Source organism: Fundulus heteroclitus, unplaced genomic scaffold (assembly GCF_011125445.2).
Source record: "Fundulus heteroclitus isolate FHET01 unplaced genomic scaffold, MU-UCD_Fhet_4.1 scaffold_180, whole genome shotgun sequence".
In the NCBI taxonomy this organism is placed as follows: Eukaryota; Metazoa; Chordata; class Actinopteri; order Cyprinodontiformes; family Fundulidae; genus Fundulus; species Fundulus heteroclitus.
This window is the reverse complement of record NW_023396592.1, coordinates 265,226-284,993: the sequence shown is the minus strand read 5'-3', so window position 1 is coordinate 284,993 and position 19,768 is coordinate 265,226. Positions and strand designations below refer to the sequence as shown.

Sequence of the window (19,768 nt, the reverse complement as noted above, 5' to 3'; positions counted from 1 at the left end):
ATCACCATGAAAATTAGAGATGGTTGGTATGGGGTAGAACATGCTAAACTACTGATTGACACCACAGTTCCTACTGATACTTTTGAAGTAGATTGTTTGTTGGACAACGTTGGTACACCAGACGTGTGGTAATGGAAGAAAATAATAGAGTTGAGTTTCTTAATCAGGTAACTGAATTATGGGATACCTATACTGATTCTCAGTGGTCAACTAGCATTGGACTTTTGGGAATAGAACAACCCTGGGGACGGTTTTTACAAAATTAGGTTTTCCCAAAATTAGGATTGTCAAAGACCAAGTGGTGGAGTGATATATTAAAGAATTATTTTGCTCTTTAACAATGTATTATGGGAAAACCTGCTCAGTTATATAACTTGTTTCACTTATATTACTTGTTTTTGAGTTCACATAAAACTAAGAACAACATGTGTTATTTTGCTATAACTTGTTTTAACTTGTGGTGGGAACCTATGACAATGTGTTGTGGGAAAGACTGATTCTGTATTTCTTATTTTGTTTATATTTGCTGTATTCTGAGAGCACTCATATTATTTTGCTTTGCACACTGCTGAGAAGCTGGGAACGGTTGATGTTTTTGGAAACTCGCTTTGGTAGGCAGGGCAGCTGTGGAGCAAGTGTGGCCATCTCTCGCTCCACATCTGACTCTTTGTGTACAAGTATATAAAGAGGAGACTGCCCTCAGCCCGGTGAGTCTGCCGTGAGTTCGTGTGTGGATAGTGGCATCGTGAACGCTGATCTTAACCTAGGGCTGAGGGCTCCCAGTTCGTGTCAATGGTAAGAGCTGAGTCTGAGAATCTGTTGAGCGTCACGTTTGTTTGAAAGCTTGTTGCTTTAATGCTTGCTACTTTGCGTGTGTGAAGAGCTAATTGTTTTGATGTGCTGTATTCTGTGGGGAATAATAATAAATGTGTGCCTTATATTCTAACAGAAACAGTGTTTGAGTCCTTATTTGTGTTTGCCAATCTCTCCCGATCCTGAAGTAAACATTTCATAAAACAATCTTCAAGCTAAAGCAGCAGCCTGCATGGAGGCTTTTCTCTAAGGAAACATGGCGTCTGTTTAAAGTTCTGCTCCTGCAGTCCCTGATCACTGAACATTGGTCCCATGTTCTGCTGCTGGGCTCACATGTTCTCCATCATACTGGCTCAGTTGTTCTCAGTGGGTCTCTGTGTGTCTGGTGGCTCATTGTGAGAACTAAAACTTACCATGAGGAGACTTTCTCCACCTGCGGCCCTCAGCTGTGGTTCAGCCTTCCTGAAGACCTGAGGGCAGCTCAGAGTTTTGGACTAAATACGAATCATCTGAGTTTTTCAGCACATCTTTGGAAACCAATGAAATGTGTCCTCTCCATTTAACCCGTCCCTCAGGGAGCAGTGGGCTGCCACTGAGTGGTGCCCCGGAGCATTCTGGCTCTAAGGGTCATGCTCAGGGACCCAAGACAGGAGCCTCTGAGATTTGAACCAGCAAACCTTTAGTGGAAACGGGGGCTACAGAGCTATGCATGGTATTAGGTTTTAGCACTAAACACTGAACACTGGAATAATGAGGCACAGACTAAATCACCATTTGACACAAGTTATAAAGTGTTAACAATATCCCCCCCCCCCCTTTATTTAGCTTGTGAACATGGAGACCAAACTCAGTGGTGGCTTCACTCAAAGAGCAAATAATAAACTAAAAAGGAACCTTGGTCCAGATGAATAATAATGCTAACAGAAACGCTCTGCTCTGTGACTACTGTGAGGGACTGAGCCAACCAGACCCCATGGACTCCTTTCCTGGCCTGATCCTGGTTTCCTTGATCAAAGTGGACCTCTGCTCCCTTTAGTCCTCCTCTCCAGTGAAAAAACTGGAGAGGAGAAAGCATGGAAACTGACTGTTTCCATGCTGCAAGAATAATCCTCGTCTCCCACATCAGATTAAACAGTTATAAAATAACAGTCAGAGATCTATCATTTAAATGTTTAAGCATTATATAACAAACTCCATCTTTTGCTGGTGTTGACTGTTTTACATTAAAAATAGCTTTTTTCAGCTCATACAAAGTAAAAGGCAGATCTAGATGTTGATTTGAAACTTTTCTCTTATTAGTGAAATCTGATAATTTCCTATCCTGATCTTCATCAATTACAACTATTGATTCATAATCCTGCCCTATTAATTCTACTTTATATCTTATACCATCTTTCACAAAAGTTACCCCCACCCCCACCACCACCACCTTGTCTTTCCTTTCCATCATTCCTAATAGTTGTATATACAGGAATTACAAAATCTAATTGGGGCTTAAGCCAAGTTTCCTGAATGCAAATAAGATGAGACTTAATTTTCAAACCAGAAATGTATGTCTTAAACTCTAGACCATCACTAATGAGACTTCTTGCATTCCACTGGAATATAACTAACATGAAGAAGGGCCACCGCTGCATGATTGAGGCAGAGAAGATTGCGTCTCGTTCAGTTTTTCCTTAATTGATTCCCAGCTAGCATTCTTAAAATCAAGATACTTTTGGGCTGCCTTCACAATTATTTTTTTTTCTGTTTTCCTTTGAGTAGTGTAATTTATAAACTCCACCATGAATAAAACCAAATCCTCTTTCTTCGTGAGTAGAGTGTCATCTTTAATCTTGTTGCATTCCAGTCATTCAGAACTTCCTTCTTTTACCCCTGTCACTTTTTTTGGCTGCATCATTGGTGGAACAAGCTCTTTTTTAGCTGCTTCTGCATCAGTGATCCCAGTAGTAATTTTAAATTTCTGTACTTCCACAGCTCTTTTACTAGCTACACATCCCCTGAAACCTGAACTATGTTCACCTCCACAATTAAAACATCTCAAAGGAGCTCCTTCCTCACATTTCCCATACTCATCTTCCCCAGCACATCTCCCACACTTCTGTTTCCCCTTGCGTTCTGCCGCCACATGACCAAATCTTTGACATTTAAAGCATCGCAGTGGTGGAGGAATAAATGGTCTAACATCATAACTCATATATCCCACAAACACTTTGTCTGCTAGAGTTTTCTCTTCAAACATTACCATGATAGAAAAACTATCGCTCCTTTCTCCATTTTCTTTCAACCGTTTGACTTCAACTACTTTCCCTCCTGATAAATTAGATTTAATGTCATCAACTGGCACATCAGGAGAAATACCTGAAATAACGCTGCACACATATTTCCTGTTATCTAACATTCTCCCCTTCACATTCTCACCTAGGACGTTTTATATTCAGGACACTTTCTTTTTGTTGAACATCATTACAAATGATCAGCAAAGGTCCATCCCTTAACACTTTAACATTTCTTACTTTTCCAACCAGTGAGTTGATTTCTTTAGTAAGTTTGATCAGATTCCACTTACCAAAGGACACACCCTCTTTGACCGTTTAAGACCATTTTAAACTGTAATCACAACTGTTTCTCCTTCAGCCTCAGAAACAGACCATTCTGTTTGTTGTCTTGATTTTTTGCCTTTGTGTTTAGCTTATTGAGTTTACCATACTCCTTCATTTGATCCCCGGTAAGATGGCGATGTGGGCACTCGTATTATTCTGAGCTCCATATATGCAGCCCTCAAGCAGCTACTTAAACTGGCCTTTACACATCATTTCATCCACAAGGTGAATCCCAACATCCACGCTCTACAGTAAGGGGAAAAATAAGAGTTTTATAAAAGATGTCGGCTGTTGATAAGAAAGATTTTTGTGGAGGGACTATGAACAAATGGAGATTAATGCAGATAAATGAACTATTTTAATGATTCCACAGCCATAAAAACATGATGTCATGGAGGATATTTCATGTAAACTGACTTTAGGAGCTGAAGCTCCCAGAAGCAGAACCTGGTACTGTGACATGTTGTGTCTGAGTGTTTTAGTCAGTAAAATCCTTGCAGAGCTTCTAAAAGTGCTGAAGCATCAATCAGGGATTATAGATTTGTTCCTGTCAGACAGATTCCAGGAGCTGAAATTGACTTTTCTAAACTGGCTTGAATCCCCTCTGAGCCGCTTCACATGAGGGGCAATTATACACACTGGGGGTCCCAATGCTGTTCGCTTCTGACCTGAGATCAGGGCTCAGACTCAGTTACACAGATAGACAACATTAAAAACTGGCTCCAAGTCCAGGAACAAACTCAGCAAAGATGTATTACAATAGAAGATCTGAACTTTGGTTTTCAGCTGAATTACATCCACTTATTCAATTATTTTAAAATCATCCTGTAGAAAATGGAGAAAAACTGACCTGATGAAGGTTTAAAGAGATTAAAAACCTTCAAATAAATGAAACATCAGTATTTTATTTCTTCTCTCCTCCTCTTCCTTAGTTCTGGATAAAAGCTGCAACTCTAAACTGAAATTCAGCTCATTGTTTCATGTTTTCTGCTGATTATTGAATAAATCCTGACAGGAAGTTAGAAAAAGAAAGAAAGTTTAAATGGAGCAAAGCAGTGAAGAATAAAGCAGACTTTACCATGAAGATCCTCAGTGTGGATCAGTAGAATATCAGCCAGATGTCTGCAGTTTAGTGTCAACACAACTTTCACATCACAAATATCAGAACTAAAACATGGAGTCTGACCTCAGTGTCTGTAGTTTGCATAGGGGAGTCTGGAGGAAACCACAGAGCTCCTTCACTCCACAATCTTTCAGGTTGTTGTTAGTCAGGTCCAGTTCTGTCAGATGGGACGGGTTGGACTTCAGCGCCGATACCAGATGATCACGGCTGATCTCTGACAAACTGCAGCGCTGCAATCTGAATAAAGAATAAAAGATGTGAGCTGAAGCCACCAGGATACAGGTTAAAACTGAAACATGAACAAATAAATGATAAAATGTAGAAAATGAATGTCCCTGAATGTAAAAGTCCCAGAAACTTGATGAACTGATGTCTGATATGTGATCCAGTAGAACTGATGTAAAGAGTTAAAGCCAGCAGAACCAGAACATGTTATCATGACGTGTGAAGGTCAAGATCAAGGTGTGGTTCTCAGCAGTGGCGGCTGGTGATGAAGATGTTCTGGGGTTAGGGTTGGGGGAGCACTAGTACTTGGAGATTACCAGCCAACAATAAACTCTACTTGAACATAAATCCATCCATGATCACTTGCTGCTGCTAGATATTTAAGTCTGATGGCTCTGGCGTCTGTTTAAAATGCTGCTGTCTTCTAGTCTGGCTCAGGGTTCTGCTAGAACAGTGGTTCTCAGAGCCACAATGTTCTAAACATGGATCATTTTATAGGGTTTCAGCTCACATTGTTCTGGATTCATCTTCAAGCTAAAGCAGCAGCCTGCATGGAGGCTTTTCTCTAAGGAAATATGGCATCTGGTTAAAGTTCTGCCCCTTCAGTCCCTGATCACTGAACATTGGTTCCATGTTCTGCTGCTGGGCTCACATGTTCTCCATCATACTGGCTCAGTTGTTCTCAGTGGGTCTCTGTGTGTCTGGTGGCTCATTGTGAGAACTAAAACCTATCATGAGGAGACTTTCTCCACCTGTGGCCCTCAGCTGTGGTTCAGCCTTCCTGAAGACCTGAGGGCAGCTCAGAGCTTTGGACTAAATAAGAATCATCTGCATTTTTCAGCACATCTTTGGGTCTTGCTCAGGGACCCAGGGCAGGAGCCTGTGGGATTTGAACCAGCAAACTTGCAGTGCAAACATGGACTACAGATCTATGCATGGTATTAGGTTTTAGCACTAAACACTGAACACTGGAATAATGAGGCACAGACTAAATCACCATTTGACACAAGTTATAAAGTGTTAACCCCCCCTTTATTTAGGAAAATAAAAAGGTGAATAAATAAATGTTCTTTATGACCTTTAAATAAAGACAAGTAACAAGCACTTCTCTGCATACAACAGCAAAATCAAAACCCTCAGGGTGTCAATCCGAGATCCCAGTTCAATAATATTTGCTTAAATGCTTATTAATTAAAGCTAAAGCTGGTAAAACCCAAGCTAACTCTACGCTGCAGGCCTGTTTCTATGCTTGTTTTTGTTTTTTTTTATTGGCTGGTGGTAACCAACTTAAGGTGTATTGGGGACATAAAAGCTCCAAAGCCAAATGTGGAGCTTTTATGTCCCCAATCCATCCAAAGCTTTTACAATCAGATTTATGATGTTCCCAACAGTCTTGCAGCTCAGCCTTAGTTGTATTACCATAATTATGTCCCTGTAGATTTATCCAGTACACATACATTAGCTTCTATCTTCTTAAGCTTAAAGGAAGCTCACCAGTTTTAACCTGCAAAGCAGCTAAAGGAGATGATCTGAAAGCTCCACAACATATTGGTAACGCTTGTGTTTGTTCACTATCAAGTTTTCTCCAATGACTGTCAGCAGCTGCCATAAATGCTATACACCCATAATACAAGGAAGATCTCATGAGAGCCTGATAAACTGCCAACAGCACTTCTTGAAGCTCACCATTCCTGTCCAGAAAGATATCTCAACAAATTATTCACTTTGAAAAGGACAGAATAAATGTTTACTTTCTAGAAAAGATGATATTCTGTTACAATTCTCTCCATTGTTTTCCCTAATTGAGATTTGAGAGCTATAGGCCTATAGTTTGAAGGCTCTGCTGCATTTTTACCTGCTTCAACACAGGAATTATAACTGACTGTTTCCATGCTGCAGGAATAATCCCCGTCTCCCACATCAGATTAAACAGTTTTAAAATAACAGTCTCCTCTCTCCTCCTCCTCAGGGAGGAGAGGAGGAGGAGAGAGGGAGGAGAGAGGGAGGAGAGAGGGTGGAGAGGAGGAGGAGAGAGGGAGGAGAGAGGGAGGAGAGAGGGTGGAGAGAGGGAGAGAGGAGAGAAGGAGCAGAGGAGGAGGAGGTTGATGAAGGAGGAGGCTGATGGAGGAGGCGGCTGATGGAGGAGGAGGAGGCTGATGGAGGAGGACAAGGCTGATAGAGGAGGTGGCTGATGGAGGAGGAGGCTGATGGGGGAGGAGGAGGAGGAGGAGCCTGATGGTGGAGGAGGAGGAAGAGGAGGCGGCTGATGGGGGAGGAGGAGGAGGAAGAGGAGGCTGATGGAGGAGGAGGCTGAAGGAGGAGGAGTCTGATGGAGGAGCAAATGTAGGGTCCAGGAGCTGTGGAGCGCCTGAACTCCTGATGCTGGCCATGGTGCTCCAAGCAGCCGGCAGACCAGCGAGGGACGTCGGCCCGGAGCGAGGCCTCACCAGGTCCTGAAGCGTCTCTGACTCCTCGGCGTTCTTCTGGATCTTCTCCAGCGCTGATTTAAAGTGAGGAGCCAACAGAGCATCCGGGCTGATGGGGCTCCCAGCACCTCCTTTTTCACATCCTGGGAGGAGGAGGATGGAGGAGAACAGCTGGAGCCAGATCATGGTCTGCCAGGCAGAAATGGTCTGCAGACTAATAGAAATGATGATTCTTCAATTTTTACTTGGTTTCCTTCTTGGTGCTCAAACTTGTTGGCTTGTTGCTGAATGGTACCGCTGAGTCCAGAGAGCGTCTGCTGCAGTAGAGCTTTTTACTTTTCAATATTGTGCTGTAGTTTTAATAGCCACACTGCTGGGTCCTGGTTCTGGTTCTGTCTGATTGAGCTGTCAGACTGAAGAGGACGGTTCCTCTCTGAGCCGCACCAACAGAACAGCAGCTTCAGGACAAAGCTGAGCTGCTGGAACCTGCTGGTGCCATATATCCAACCATTTTCCAACAGGCTTATCCCTGCTGGGGTCCTGAGGGCTGCTGGTGTCTATCTGCAGCTGTCAGTGGCTGAGAGGCGGGGTTCACCTGGACAGGTAAGCAGCCAATCACAGGACAACACAGAGACAGACAGGACAACCAACCATTCACACACACACTCACACCTAAGGAGAATTTAGAGAGGCCAGTTAAGCTAACAGTCATGTTTTAGGACTGTGGGAGGTAGCCGGAGTACCCAGAGAGAACCCACGCATGCACAGGGAGAACATGCAACCTGCTGGTGCCGTCGCTTTGATTTAGTTTACATTTTCTCTCAGACATTAATTTTTTAGATAATGCTATTTTATCATGTTTATTTTACTGTTTATGTGTATGAATGTGATCCTGGCACTACTCTGGAGGAACAGAAATTAATGTTTATGTAAAGATGTGACAAAGAAATGAAAAATAAAGCTAAATTATCTGATCTTGTTATCTAAATCTGTCCCAAATCAAATGAAAACATCTCCATCAATAATTCACATCATTTGACTTATTTTCCTAATTTTTGTTCTTCAGTCCAAAACATTTTACGCGTTAAATGTTCAATATTGAAAATCTCAAACACGAAAATATATAATTGACAAGGCAAAACATTTGGACAGCAGGTTGTCTGTAAAGAATTAAAATAAGTTTTAAAGTAGCAGTTAAGATAAAACCTACGTCAGCTTCTTTACTTTACAGAATGCAGTCTCCAGGATCTCACAGATACGCTTCATCTCAGTGTCTCCAAAGGTTCTCCCTCCATCATAGATCTGATCTATTTCCAGGTCAGTCAGGGAGGGGTTGGACTTCAGAGCTGAGGCCACAACTTCACATTCAGTCTGTGAGAGCCAACAGCCCACTAGTCTGTGATGAAAGAAAGAATCAGATCAGTTGTAGTTAAATCAGACTAATAAAGACTGATAAACAGACTAAAAGATGATGACTAAACAGTGATGTCATCATCAGATGAACATCTGCTCTTCACATCAATGTCCTGTTTGACCCACACAGAGAATCTCTTCAGTCTCTTCAGGTCTTGGTTCTACTGCAGAGCTGCTGTGTCTCTGCTTTGGTTAAAAGCTTCATTTAACCACAAAGATGAAGAAAGATCATCTAGAGTAAATCAACAGAACTGACTAAATCTATCTAGATGTCCATGGTAGCATTTGGCCGTCTCCTCTATGTAAATTATCACCAGATTATCTCTAGACATATGTGAGTCTAGTGATAATACACTATGGTTGTTTTGGCTTCATCTCACTTCCAAATCATCTCTAACTATACATACAAGTGGCGCCTCTTCCTTTTACTGGAAGTGACCAAACTGGGTAAAATTACTGGTAATGTATCAAAAAGAAAACAGGAGGCTCCAGTTTTCATTTAGTAAAGAGAGTCATGACTTAATGTAACAGATAACGGCGTTACGTTACTTCCACTAGAACACAATGTGTTACTACAACTGCATCAATAAAGCAGCTTTTCTTCAGAGCATGCTCTCCGCTGCAGGAGTTTACCAGTGGCTGACTTAGTTTAGCACTTTACTTCTTCAGTGGTATAATAGCTGAAGTGCATTCTACCTGCTGCTGTCTGCAGTGGAGGGAGCCCTATTTCATTTACTACAAAGTCTGTTTTAGCTTGATATATTGCTGCAAGAGAAGATTTTGTTACAACCATTTATAGCTGGTTGCAGCTTGTTAAAGTGCAATGATTATCAAGTTCAAAAACATTTGGTTCATTTATTGTTTTATGATAAACATTGAGTATAATAATAATCATCATATCTACATAATTATATTAAAATTGATAGATGCCTTGACTCTAGACTCACTTGTGCCACCACACACTAAAATGGTAGATTAGTGGACAATGTTTTCAGATTTATACTCCATTCATTATTTATTCATTATTATGTATTTTAAATGTGACCCTTGAACTCTGAAATGTTTTTAAAGTTCCACTAACAGGAAAGTGGTCCTAATGCTTTGACATGTTAGATCCCATAAAGTAAGTGAATAGCTCCTTTATCTAGTCAGTAGTGCTGGATGAGAACATTGTGGAGCAAAGGCCTCTTGTGTTTTAAAGCCAGACCTATCAGCTCTGAATCACTCTTAGCATTAAAGCCACTCACACCTGCAGATGGAGGCAAAGGAGAAGGCCGGCTCAGATTCAGGTAAGCTCCACCTGCTACCAGGCTCCACTTTGCCCTCTTTCACAAGGCCATGGCTGATGTTCTGTGTGTGGGTGAGCATTAGTGTTTGGCTTATGTGTGTTATGTGTTATTGGTTCAGGGCCCAAAGCTGTAGTCTGCTATAGCAATGTGAAAGGTGCTGCTGAGATCAGAGCAGAGCTGGGAGAGCAACAGGCTGCTGCTGCTGCTGCTACTCCTGCTGCTGCTGCTGAGGGTGGCTTTACTTTTGCTCTGTTTCTGTTTGCTGCAACTTGATAAAATCACTGTTTCCTTTTAATTAATAACTCAGTAATCAGTTATTATTTTCTGAGTTACAACCTTCAGTCAATCAGTCTGATGGTGAACATGATTAAATTATCAATCATGGTTGATGATGAAATCCAACTCCACAAAATCATCAAGTAGCTCTTAGACAGCTGCTAAAGCATCTCAGCTGAAGTCTGTAGCCTGGTGTCTTTAGACAGGATCAAATACGCTCTAAATGAACGCTTTCTCAGCTCCGTTAACACCACTTAGTCGGGGGGGGGGGGGGGGGGGGGGGGGGGTGTTGATGCGTCACCATGTGCTTGAATTCAGGTGCACATAATTACCTTACATTTAATTTAGGTGTCCACTTGTAAGGGTCATTTTAAGGAACTTGTAACTGAAGGGGCTTCAGCTCAGACCCTCATTCCTCCTCTTCCCTCTAAAGGAGCCCTTTACACTGTTTATTGATGCATTTTTCCTCACTGTTTATTTCTGACACGCAGCGCACCAACAGGGGAAATCCTCCCACCTCAATGATTCCTCACCGCTATCATTAAGTATAAATTATGCTGGTGCCAGACGTTACCAAATTGTGTTTTTTCTACAGTCACTTAATAACCAGTGAGACGCAGAGCTGCAGCATTCACTTGACCCCCGTGAGCAACATATATGTCCAAAACCTGAGGTTATATCAAGCTACATGGCTTAATAAAAGAATCAAGTTACAGCATCGTTTCTTTTAGATTTCTTAGTTTAGATCAAACTGATTTAGCCCCATTACATGAAATTACAACATGGATTTTTTTAAAGAGCTGTATTGCATATTTTTATTTCAGAGGAGCAGTCCTGCAATGGAAGAACTGAGAGATGTGTACATCTTTCAGGGTTCAAATTTTATTTCCATTAAATTGTTTACATTTTCTGCAGTGAGATTTAGCACCAGCATGTAGTAACCCATGTAGTAACCTGTAAAGTATTTCTGATTCTGATTAAAAAAGGAGTGTAATAATGCCGGCAGAAACTTACAACTACTTTACTCTGATTAAATATCAGACCCAAACCTTTTTAACTATCGTTAGCATGGATTTACTTGGACTCGTTTTAAACTATGAACTAGTTTATCATCTTATTTATGTCATTTATTCCCACCATGAATGTATTGCTGTCTTTTAACAAAAGGCAGGACACTGTTCATTTGTTCTCTATTGTTCTTGATCTCAATGGTCTTTTTCCTGGTTAAATAAAACTAAAAATGAAGCTGTTGTTCCTTTCCTGTTTCTTGGTGTAGGGGTGCTGGAGAGGCGGATTTAGACAGAGACAGTTCTGCACCATGAGTTCCGTGTCTGTTCTGTTTAGTGACATCCTCTGTTCTGCAGTCAGCTTTAGAAACCTGCCTGCCTTCAGAAAACTGTTTGTTAACCAATGGCTGAAGTGCAAATAAAGCCAAATGTCTCTTCTTGTGGGCTCACCTATGTGGCTTTACCCAGTGTGTGTGTGGGGGGGCTTACTCCAAGGGTTGAAGATGTCAGTGACAGTCGTAGACACTGGGAGACAAATATAGTTGTGGACTGTTTCATAGAACAATGAAAGCTAACCTATTACTTAGAGGTTAGGAACTGAACAGCAGACAAACCAAGGCTGTTCAACCATGCCGCTCATCTGGGCTGTTTTTCACACGATGTTTCTGATCTTCTCTGATTTATTTAGTTTTTACAAAGAAGTCATTTATGGCCCAGATTACCATCACCAGCGGACCAGAAGTGGCCCACAGACCATCAGTTCAATAGCCCTGACCTAAAGAGTGATTTTCTAAAAAGGTGAATTATGGGTAACAGCCCAATGAGTGAAGAGCTGTTTGAAGTTTAAAATGTGTCTCTGAACGATTGAATCTTTCTAAAAGATAAAAATCTCTAAATACCAAAAGCTGCAGCAGAGCTGACCTGAATGAGCTGAAGATTTAGAAATCTGAATGGTTGAAATAGTCCAAAGCATGAAGGAAGTAGTTAAAGGTTCAGGGCCCAAAGCGTCCAGAACCGACTGAATAATGAAGAATAAACCGGACGGCAATAATGCTGAATCAGCATCAGTCAATGAAGACATCTGGACTCACCGAGCCTTTCTGCAGTTCCTCACAGCTGGAACCAGTCTTTGTCGTCCCCATTCTGATGTGTTATACTTCTCCAGGTCCAACTCATCCAGAACCTCCTCTGACATCTGCAGCATGTAGGCCAGAGCTGAGCACTGGAACAAAGAGAGCTTCTCTGATCTGTTCTCTGATTTCAGGAACTGTTGGATCTCCTGATAAACTGAGAGGTCCTTCATCTCCATCAGACAGTGGAAGATGTTGATGCTTCTGTCAGGAGAGATTTTATCAGTGTTCATCTCCTTCAGGTTGTAGATGACTCTCTGGATGGTTCCTGGACTGTTCTCTGTCTGACCCAGCAGGCCTCCTAAGAGTCTCTGGTTGGACTCCACAGAGAGGCCATGAAGGAAGCGAGCAAACAGGTCCAGGTGGCCATTTTTACTGCTGAGGGATTTAACCATGACTGCCTTCATGAACTTATCCAGAGATGAGTAATTCTGGTGTTCTCCCAGGAAGTTCTTCACCACCTTTGTGTTCCTGCTGGTGAAGCAGTGGAACATGTAGACTGCAGCCAGAAACTCCTGAATGCTCAGATGAACGAAGGAATAGACTGAGTCACCGTCCATCCCTTTCTCCTCTGTAAAGATCTCAGTGAAGAACCCTAAATAGAGTGGAGCATCTTGGACATCAATGCCACACTCTTTCAGGTCTGATTCATAGAAGATCAGGTTTCCTTTCAGAAGCTGCTCAAAAGCCAGTTTTCCAAGAGGCAGAACCTTCTTCATATTGTCTGGGGTCCAGAGTGTTTTTAGCTCAGGTCCTCCTTCATACTTGATCTTTTTCTGTTTGATCTGAGTCTCCAGGAAGCGGATGTACATCTCAGTCAGGGTCTTTGGCAGCTCTTCTTTGCCTCTGATCTTTAATTCACCCTCCAGAACATTAGCAGAGATCCAGCAGAAGACTGGGATGTGGCACATGATGAAGAGGCTTCGTGATGTCTTAATGTGGGAGATGATCCTGCTGGCCTTCTCCTCCTCATCACCAAACCTCTTCCTGAAGTACTCCTCCTTCTGTGGGTCAGTGAACCCTCTGATCTCTGTCTCCAGGTCAATGAACTGCCTTTGGATCTTACCGGCTGCTGCAGGTCTTGTGGTTATCCACAGGAGAGCAGAGGGAAGCAGATCACCACTGATGAGGTTTGTCAGCAGAACATCTACTGTGGTGGGCTCTGTGATATCTGTCACAGTCATATTGTTGTGGAAGTCCAGAGGAAGTCGACTCTCATCCAGACCATCAAAGATGAATACAACTTTGAACTGTTCAAGGCTGCAGATTTCTTTGGTCTCAGTGAAGAAGCGATGAACAAGGTCCACCAAACTGAACTTTTCTCCTTTCAGTGCATTGAGCTTTCTGAAGGTGAATGGAAATATGAAGTGGATGTCCTGGTTGGTTTTGTCTTCAGCCCAGTCCAGAATGAACTTCTGTGTTAAGACTGTTTTCCCAATGCCAGCCACACCCATTGTCATCACTGTTCTGATTGGATCTTTTCTTCCAGGTGGGGGTTCAAAGATGTCTTCTCGTCTGATTGTTGTTTCTGGTCCACAGGTTTTCTTGGATGCTGTTGTAATCTGTCTGATCTCATGTTGATCATTGACCTCTGTACTTCCTCCCTCTGTGATGTAGAGCTCTGTGTAGATCTGATCCAGAAAGGTTTTTTTTCCAGCTTTAGGAGTGCCTTCATTCAAACATTGGAACTTCCTCTTCAGACACTCTTTAAAGCCTCGTTGACACCGACCAAAAACAGCTGAATAAAGACACAAGAGGAGACACTTCAGTGAGACACAAATTATCAGGACTATTTCGGATCTTTTCAGTGGGGGTTTGCACACTAGATTACATGAAACTATTAAAATCAAATACTGACAGTAAATATATTGGTTTTAAAGGAATGTGTCATAAATCTTCTCTGCAGCAGATAGTTGTCTATCTGCTGTGTTGTGGACCAGCTGACTGTTTGCCACTCTCTGACCTGCTCCACTCTGCTCTGCTAATTAGTGGGAGCAGCAGCACCTGTTACTGCCCTTCTTCTTCTTTCTTCTTCTTTTGTGATTTTTACTGGCGGGTGACATCTAACGTTAAGATGCATTATCGCCATCTACTATGCTGGAGTGTGGACCAGAATGTCTCCCTTTAATCTAAATTCTTATGTATAATCCTGTTTCCTTCAAAAATGTAATAACTGCTCTATTTATTTTATGTTTAATTTTTAACTTATTAAGTTTTAATGTCTCTATATCATATTTCCTAATTTCTTGTTTTAACTTCTCTCTACTTATTGCATATTTTTCACAATGAATTATTATATGCTCTACTGTTTCCATGTCCATACCACACTCACAATTACCTGTTGGATGTTTACATATCATATGTAATGTTTTATTTAATCCAGTATGTCCGAGCCGCAATCTTGTCATTACTACTTGTTCTTTTCGATTTTCTCCTATTATTTCCATATTACCTACTTTCTTTTGTATTTGAAATAGATGACGACCTTTAGTTCCTTCATCCCACATTTGTTGCCATTCAGATTTAATTTTGCTCTTTATAATTGATTTTATTTCAGATTTACCATATGCTATTTCCATAAATCTGCTTTGTTTTAAAGACATTTTAGCTAGATGATCTGCCATATCATTACCTTCTATATCTTTATGAGCAGGTATCCACATAAACCTAATCTTTGTTTCAGTTTGTTCCATTCTAAATAACTCTTCATACATTTCATAAACTAAGTCCATACGATTATCAGATGAGACATTTAAAATAGACATTAAAGATGATAATGAATCTGAACATATAAGAACTTTTTCAATTTTATTTTGCTCTACCCACTTTAAGGCCATGAGAATTGCTAACATTTCCACTGTATATACAGCTAAATTGTTAGATGTTCTTTGTTTCATATATATATATATATATATATATATATATATATATATATATATATATATATATATATATATATATATATATATATATATATCTAGTTCAGGAATAGCATAAGCAAATCCTGTTTTATTTGAAATTAAATCTTTTGAACCATCTGTATATATAATTTTAAAGGATTTATACATATTCTCAATTCTATCCTTTACAACATTTGCCCAGTTATTATCTTTATTAATCTGCATTTCTTTATAAACCTCTAAATCAACATTTGCAGAAGGAAACAACCAAAAAGGTGTAATTGGGTAAGGCACCGCAGCACAGTATCTCTTCCCCTGTATGCCTATTTCCCTACTGCATTTATCCGCTGCCATGCAAAACAGTCTGTTTTTGCTTTTCCACTCCATATAATTGGCACAATAATTGCTTCCTTCCAATTAGAAGGTTTGAACAAGCTGAATCATAATTTGCTTTTGTCTTAATTCTAAAGGAATCTCCCCCATTTCCACCTGCACTGCCAAAGATGGAGATGTTTTCAAAGCTCCACAGCATAATCTCAAAGCCTGATTTTGAATTACTTCTAATTTGCTAATCAATGTTTTTGCAGCCTGCCTATAAACTATACATCCATAATCCAACACTGTTCTGATCAATGCAACATAAATCTTTTTTAAATGTATCTTATTTGTGCCCCATTCCAATCCTGTTAAACACCTCATTACATTTATTACTTTTTTACATTTCCCTTCAATATACTTTACATGATCACTCCATAAAAGCTTGGGATCAAATATGATTCCTAAAAAACGAAATTTACTTACTTTTTCTATTTTTTCTCCATACATTTTTAAATCAATTTCCTGAATTTTCTTCCTACTGAATACAACAGTCTTTGTTTTATCAACTGAGAATTTAACTCCCAAGTTATAAGCCCAAATTTCAACAGAATTAATAGCGTTTTGTATTTTCTCATATACTAATCTTACATTTTTCCCTTTTCTCCACAAAGCTCCATCATCAGCAAATAATGACTGCATGACATCCTGATCTACTTCTGTAAAAACATCATTAATTACAATTGAAAATAATAATGGACTGATAATACCTTCCTGTGGAGTTCCATTATCAATTTTATATTTATCAGATCTTGTTGCTCCCATCTGTACTTGTATAACTCTATTAAACAAAAAATCTTTAATCCAATTATAAGCCCTTCCTGTTATCCCCATTTTGAATAATTTTATAAGCAACCCATCCTTCCATACCATGTCATATGCTTTCTCAATATCAAAAAATATTGCTACTACTACTTATCTTTTAATCTGAGCTTTTCTTATATCTGATTCCAAAGACACAACTGGATCCATTGTACTCCTTCCTTTTCTGAATCCACTTTGACATGAATACAAAAGTCCTTTACTTTCTATATAATATGTGATCCTTTCTGTTATCATTCTTTCCATGATCTTTCCTAAACATGAAGTAAGAGCAATTGGTCTATAACTTAATGGGTTTGTTGGATCCTTTCCTGGTATAATAATTGGCACAATAATTGCTTCCTTCCAATTAGAAGGTAATCTTCCTTCTTTCCAAATCTTATTATATAAACCTAGAAGTTTTTCTTCAGCTTGTTTTAACAAGTGTTTTAACATAATATAGCATATCTGATTTTTCCCCGGTGCCGTTAATCCTGATCTAATTATCGCTCTCTTCATTTCTTGCATTGAAAAATAAACACCCATGACATTTCCTGGATTTGTTTCTCCTTCTAAAATAAAATCATTTATCCTTCTTGTCTGCTCCCTCCTAAATTTTCCGATTTCTGTTAAATTATCTGAACTATGAATCTTTGCAAATGTTCTTGCCATTACTTCTACTTTCTCTTCATCTGTTACTGCTGTTCCTTCTTAATGCTTTAGAACTGGATATGTTTTCTCTGGTTTATTTCCCCTCATTTTCTTAATCATTCCCCATACCTTAGCCATAGGAGTTGTTCTGCCTATTGTATCACAAAAATATCTCCATTTTGTCTTCTTTACCTTCTTAATAACTTTCCTTACTTCTGCTTGATCTTTTTGTTATTTTCAATTACATTTTTAAAATTATGTGTTCTTTTCAATACTCTAAAAGCTCGATTTCTTTTCCTCATTGCTTCACTGCACTCCTGTGTCCACCAAGGTACCTCTTTCTTTTTGTTCTTATCTTTACCTATAGGAATTGTTATTTTTGCTGCTTTCATTATAACTTCCCTAATCTTTACCTCTATACTTTCTGTATCTAAATTTAAATTGACTTCATCCATGTATTTCTCACATATATATTTAAATATATTCCATTTTGCCATCTTTGCTTCTTTCCTACCTCCCCCTTCTCTTTATAAATTAGGATTTTACAAAAAATTGGAAAATGATCACTACCTATTGTTGTTTCTTGCTCTATATCCCACCCACATAACCCAGCTAAATCTCTGGACACCAGAGTTAAATCTATAGCTGAGCAATTTCCTGTATGCACATCTATTCTTGTTCCCCTCCCATCATTCATACATACTAATTGATTATCTTCCAACAGTTCCTCTATCATATCTCCATTTCCATCAGTTCCCTGCCCTCCCCATAAATTGCTATGAGCATTAAAATCTGCACACCACATAACTTTATTTTTATTTTGTCCTTGAATTTCTTTTAATTTATCCAACTCTAATATTTCACATGAATTGTAATAATTTATTATTATAAATGGATCTGCATTTATCCAAATCTCCACAATTATAAATTCTGTTTCTTTTCCTTTCTTAACCACTCTAAACTGCAGCCCCTCCCTAATAAAAATGGCACATCCCCCACCATTACCTTCAATCCGATCATGTAACGTACAGGAAATCTGGACCCAAGATTCGAATCACACAGGTCAGTGACGTTTAGAGACTTTATTAAAGAGGGAGGAAACGAGGCTCGGCATCCCGTGGCGCTACAATTTGTGCTCAGTCTGGTAACTCCCTGGAGTCGGGGGAGCAGAGCTCGGAGAGCCGGCAGACAGGCAGGCGGACTGATCCGGGGACAGTGGTCCGATTGCGATCCGTTAGGGGCTTTCCAGGGACAGTAATCCAGGGGAGGTCAAGGTTCCGTTATCGAGGAGGCAGAGATCCAGCAAAAGTGCAAACAGGGAGATCCAACAGACTTGATCCAGGTCCGGTCAGGGTTCGGTTTCAAACAGGCTCAGAGGTGGCAAAGGACAGGCAAGCTCAGTAATCAAGGGCAGGATCTGGTCAGGTTAACCGATAGACAGGCAGAACAAAAACGCTGGGATGCTCGCACAGATGGGATGAGACAAACTAGCACTGGCAGCTGATCTGTACAGGGTTCTTATGAAGATGAGAGCAGGTGGAACCAGTGAAAACTAATTGCAGTGAGGTTGGAGTTAAGCAGGTGTGTTGAATCGAAGATCAGACCAGCACCAGTGCTGAGATTGTCACAGATCACATCTGATAGGAGAATAAATTAAGATTTTAAATTCTAATTGGGGTTTTAACCAAGTTTCTTGTATACAGATAACCTCTGGAGCTTCTTCTAATTTATCAATGTAATGCTTTAATTCCTGTCCATTTGATATTAAACTTCTTGCATTCCATTGAAGAAGCCAGACCATAGTATAGTTATCCTATCCATGCTGCCTCCTGACTGGCCTGAGCACTGAGGTCATCCCTCACTTCCTCCCATGTCAATTCATTAATATCAAGATGATTTGCTGCTGCTTTCACAATGACTTGAATTCTTTCTGTTTTTGACTTAATTTCCATTGTTGCATTTATAACTCCTGCAATAAATGTCACTAACTTTTTTAAATGCACACATACTTTATCTTATTTTATTTGGTTTGACTCTGTATTCGTCCTGTTTTCCTCCCCAACATTTGTTCTTTGCTTTACCATTTTAACAGCCTCTGCATAGGATAGTTTGTTGCGTATTCTGACTTGTTGAACCTGCTCCTCTTTCTTCATTACTTCACAGCCCCCATATGCCACACTGTGGCTGCCACCACAATTACAACATTTTGCCTGCCTGCTCTTATTGCACTGCTCATATTCATGATCCTCTCCACAACCTAAACACCTACTCTTTCCTTTACATGTCTGTGTTATATGTCCAAATCTTTGACATTTGAAGCATCTAATCAGTCGTGGGATATACTCTCTTACATTGTAAGTCAAATATCCTAAATAGACTCTCTCTGGAAGTGTTTCTTCATCAAACTCTATCAAACACTGAGGTTTGACTTAATTTCTTCAATTGAAACCTCAATCGGGATCCCCCAAATCACTCCCTTCCTCCATTTACTTCCTTCTTGTATGAGACTCACACTTGTCACTTTATACTTTCCTATTTCTTTCCTACTTGCTCTGACTTTTTGTTCTTCTGTATTTATCATTAAGTTTCCATCCCTTAGAACTTGTGCATTAGTAATGTCCCCCACTTGATTCTTCAGAATCGTGGAAAGTTTAACTGGACTGATCGTTTGCAAAGCCTTCTCCTCGTTAACTCTAACAATTTCTTTGAACTCCCTTATTTCCCCCTTCCATTTCT

At 40.1% G+C, this 19,768-nt stretch overlaps 1 protein-coding gene across 1 annotated transcript in view; it reads right to left on the bottom strand.

Annotated features, from left to right (window-relative positions):
- Positions 1 to 3,602: 3,602 nt before the first annotated feature.
- LOC118558939 (protein NLRC3-like) overlaps positions 3,603 to 19,768 on the bottom strand; it is a 33,489-nt gene continuing 17,323 nt past the window's right edge. Inside the window, exons 2-4 of the mRNA XM_036129531.1 lie at positions 12,859 to 14,043; positions 7,212 to 7,333; positions 3,603 to 3,662 (exon numbers count right to left, since the gene is read on the bottom strand). Of these exons, the coding sequence (XP_035985424.1) occupies positions 3,603 to 3,662; positions 7,212 to 7,333; positions 12,859 to 14,043 (1,367 nt within the window). The remainder of the gene's footprint in view (positions 3,663 to 7,211; positions 7,334 to 12,858; positions 14,044 to 19,768) is intronic.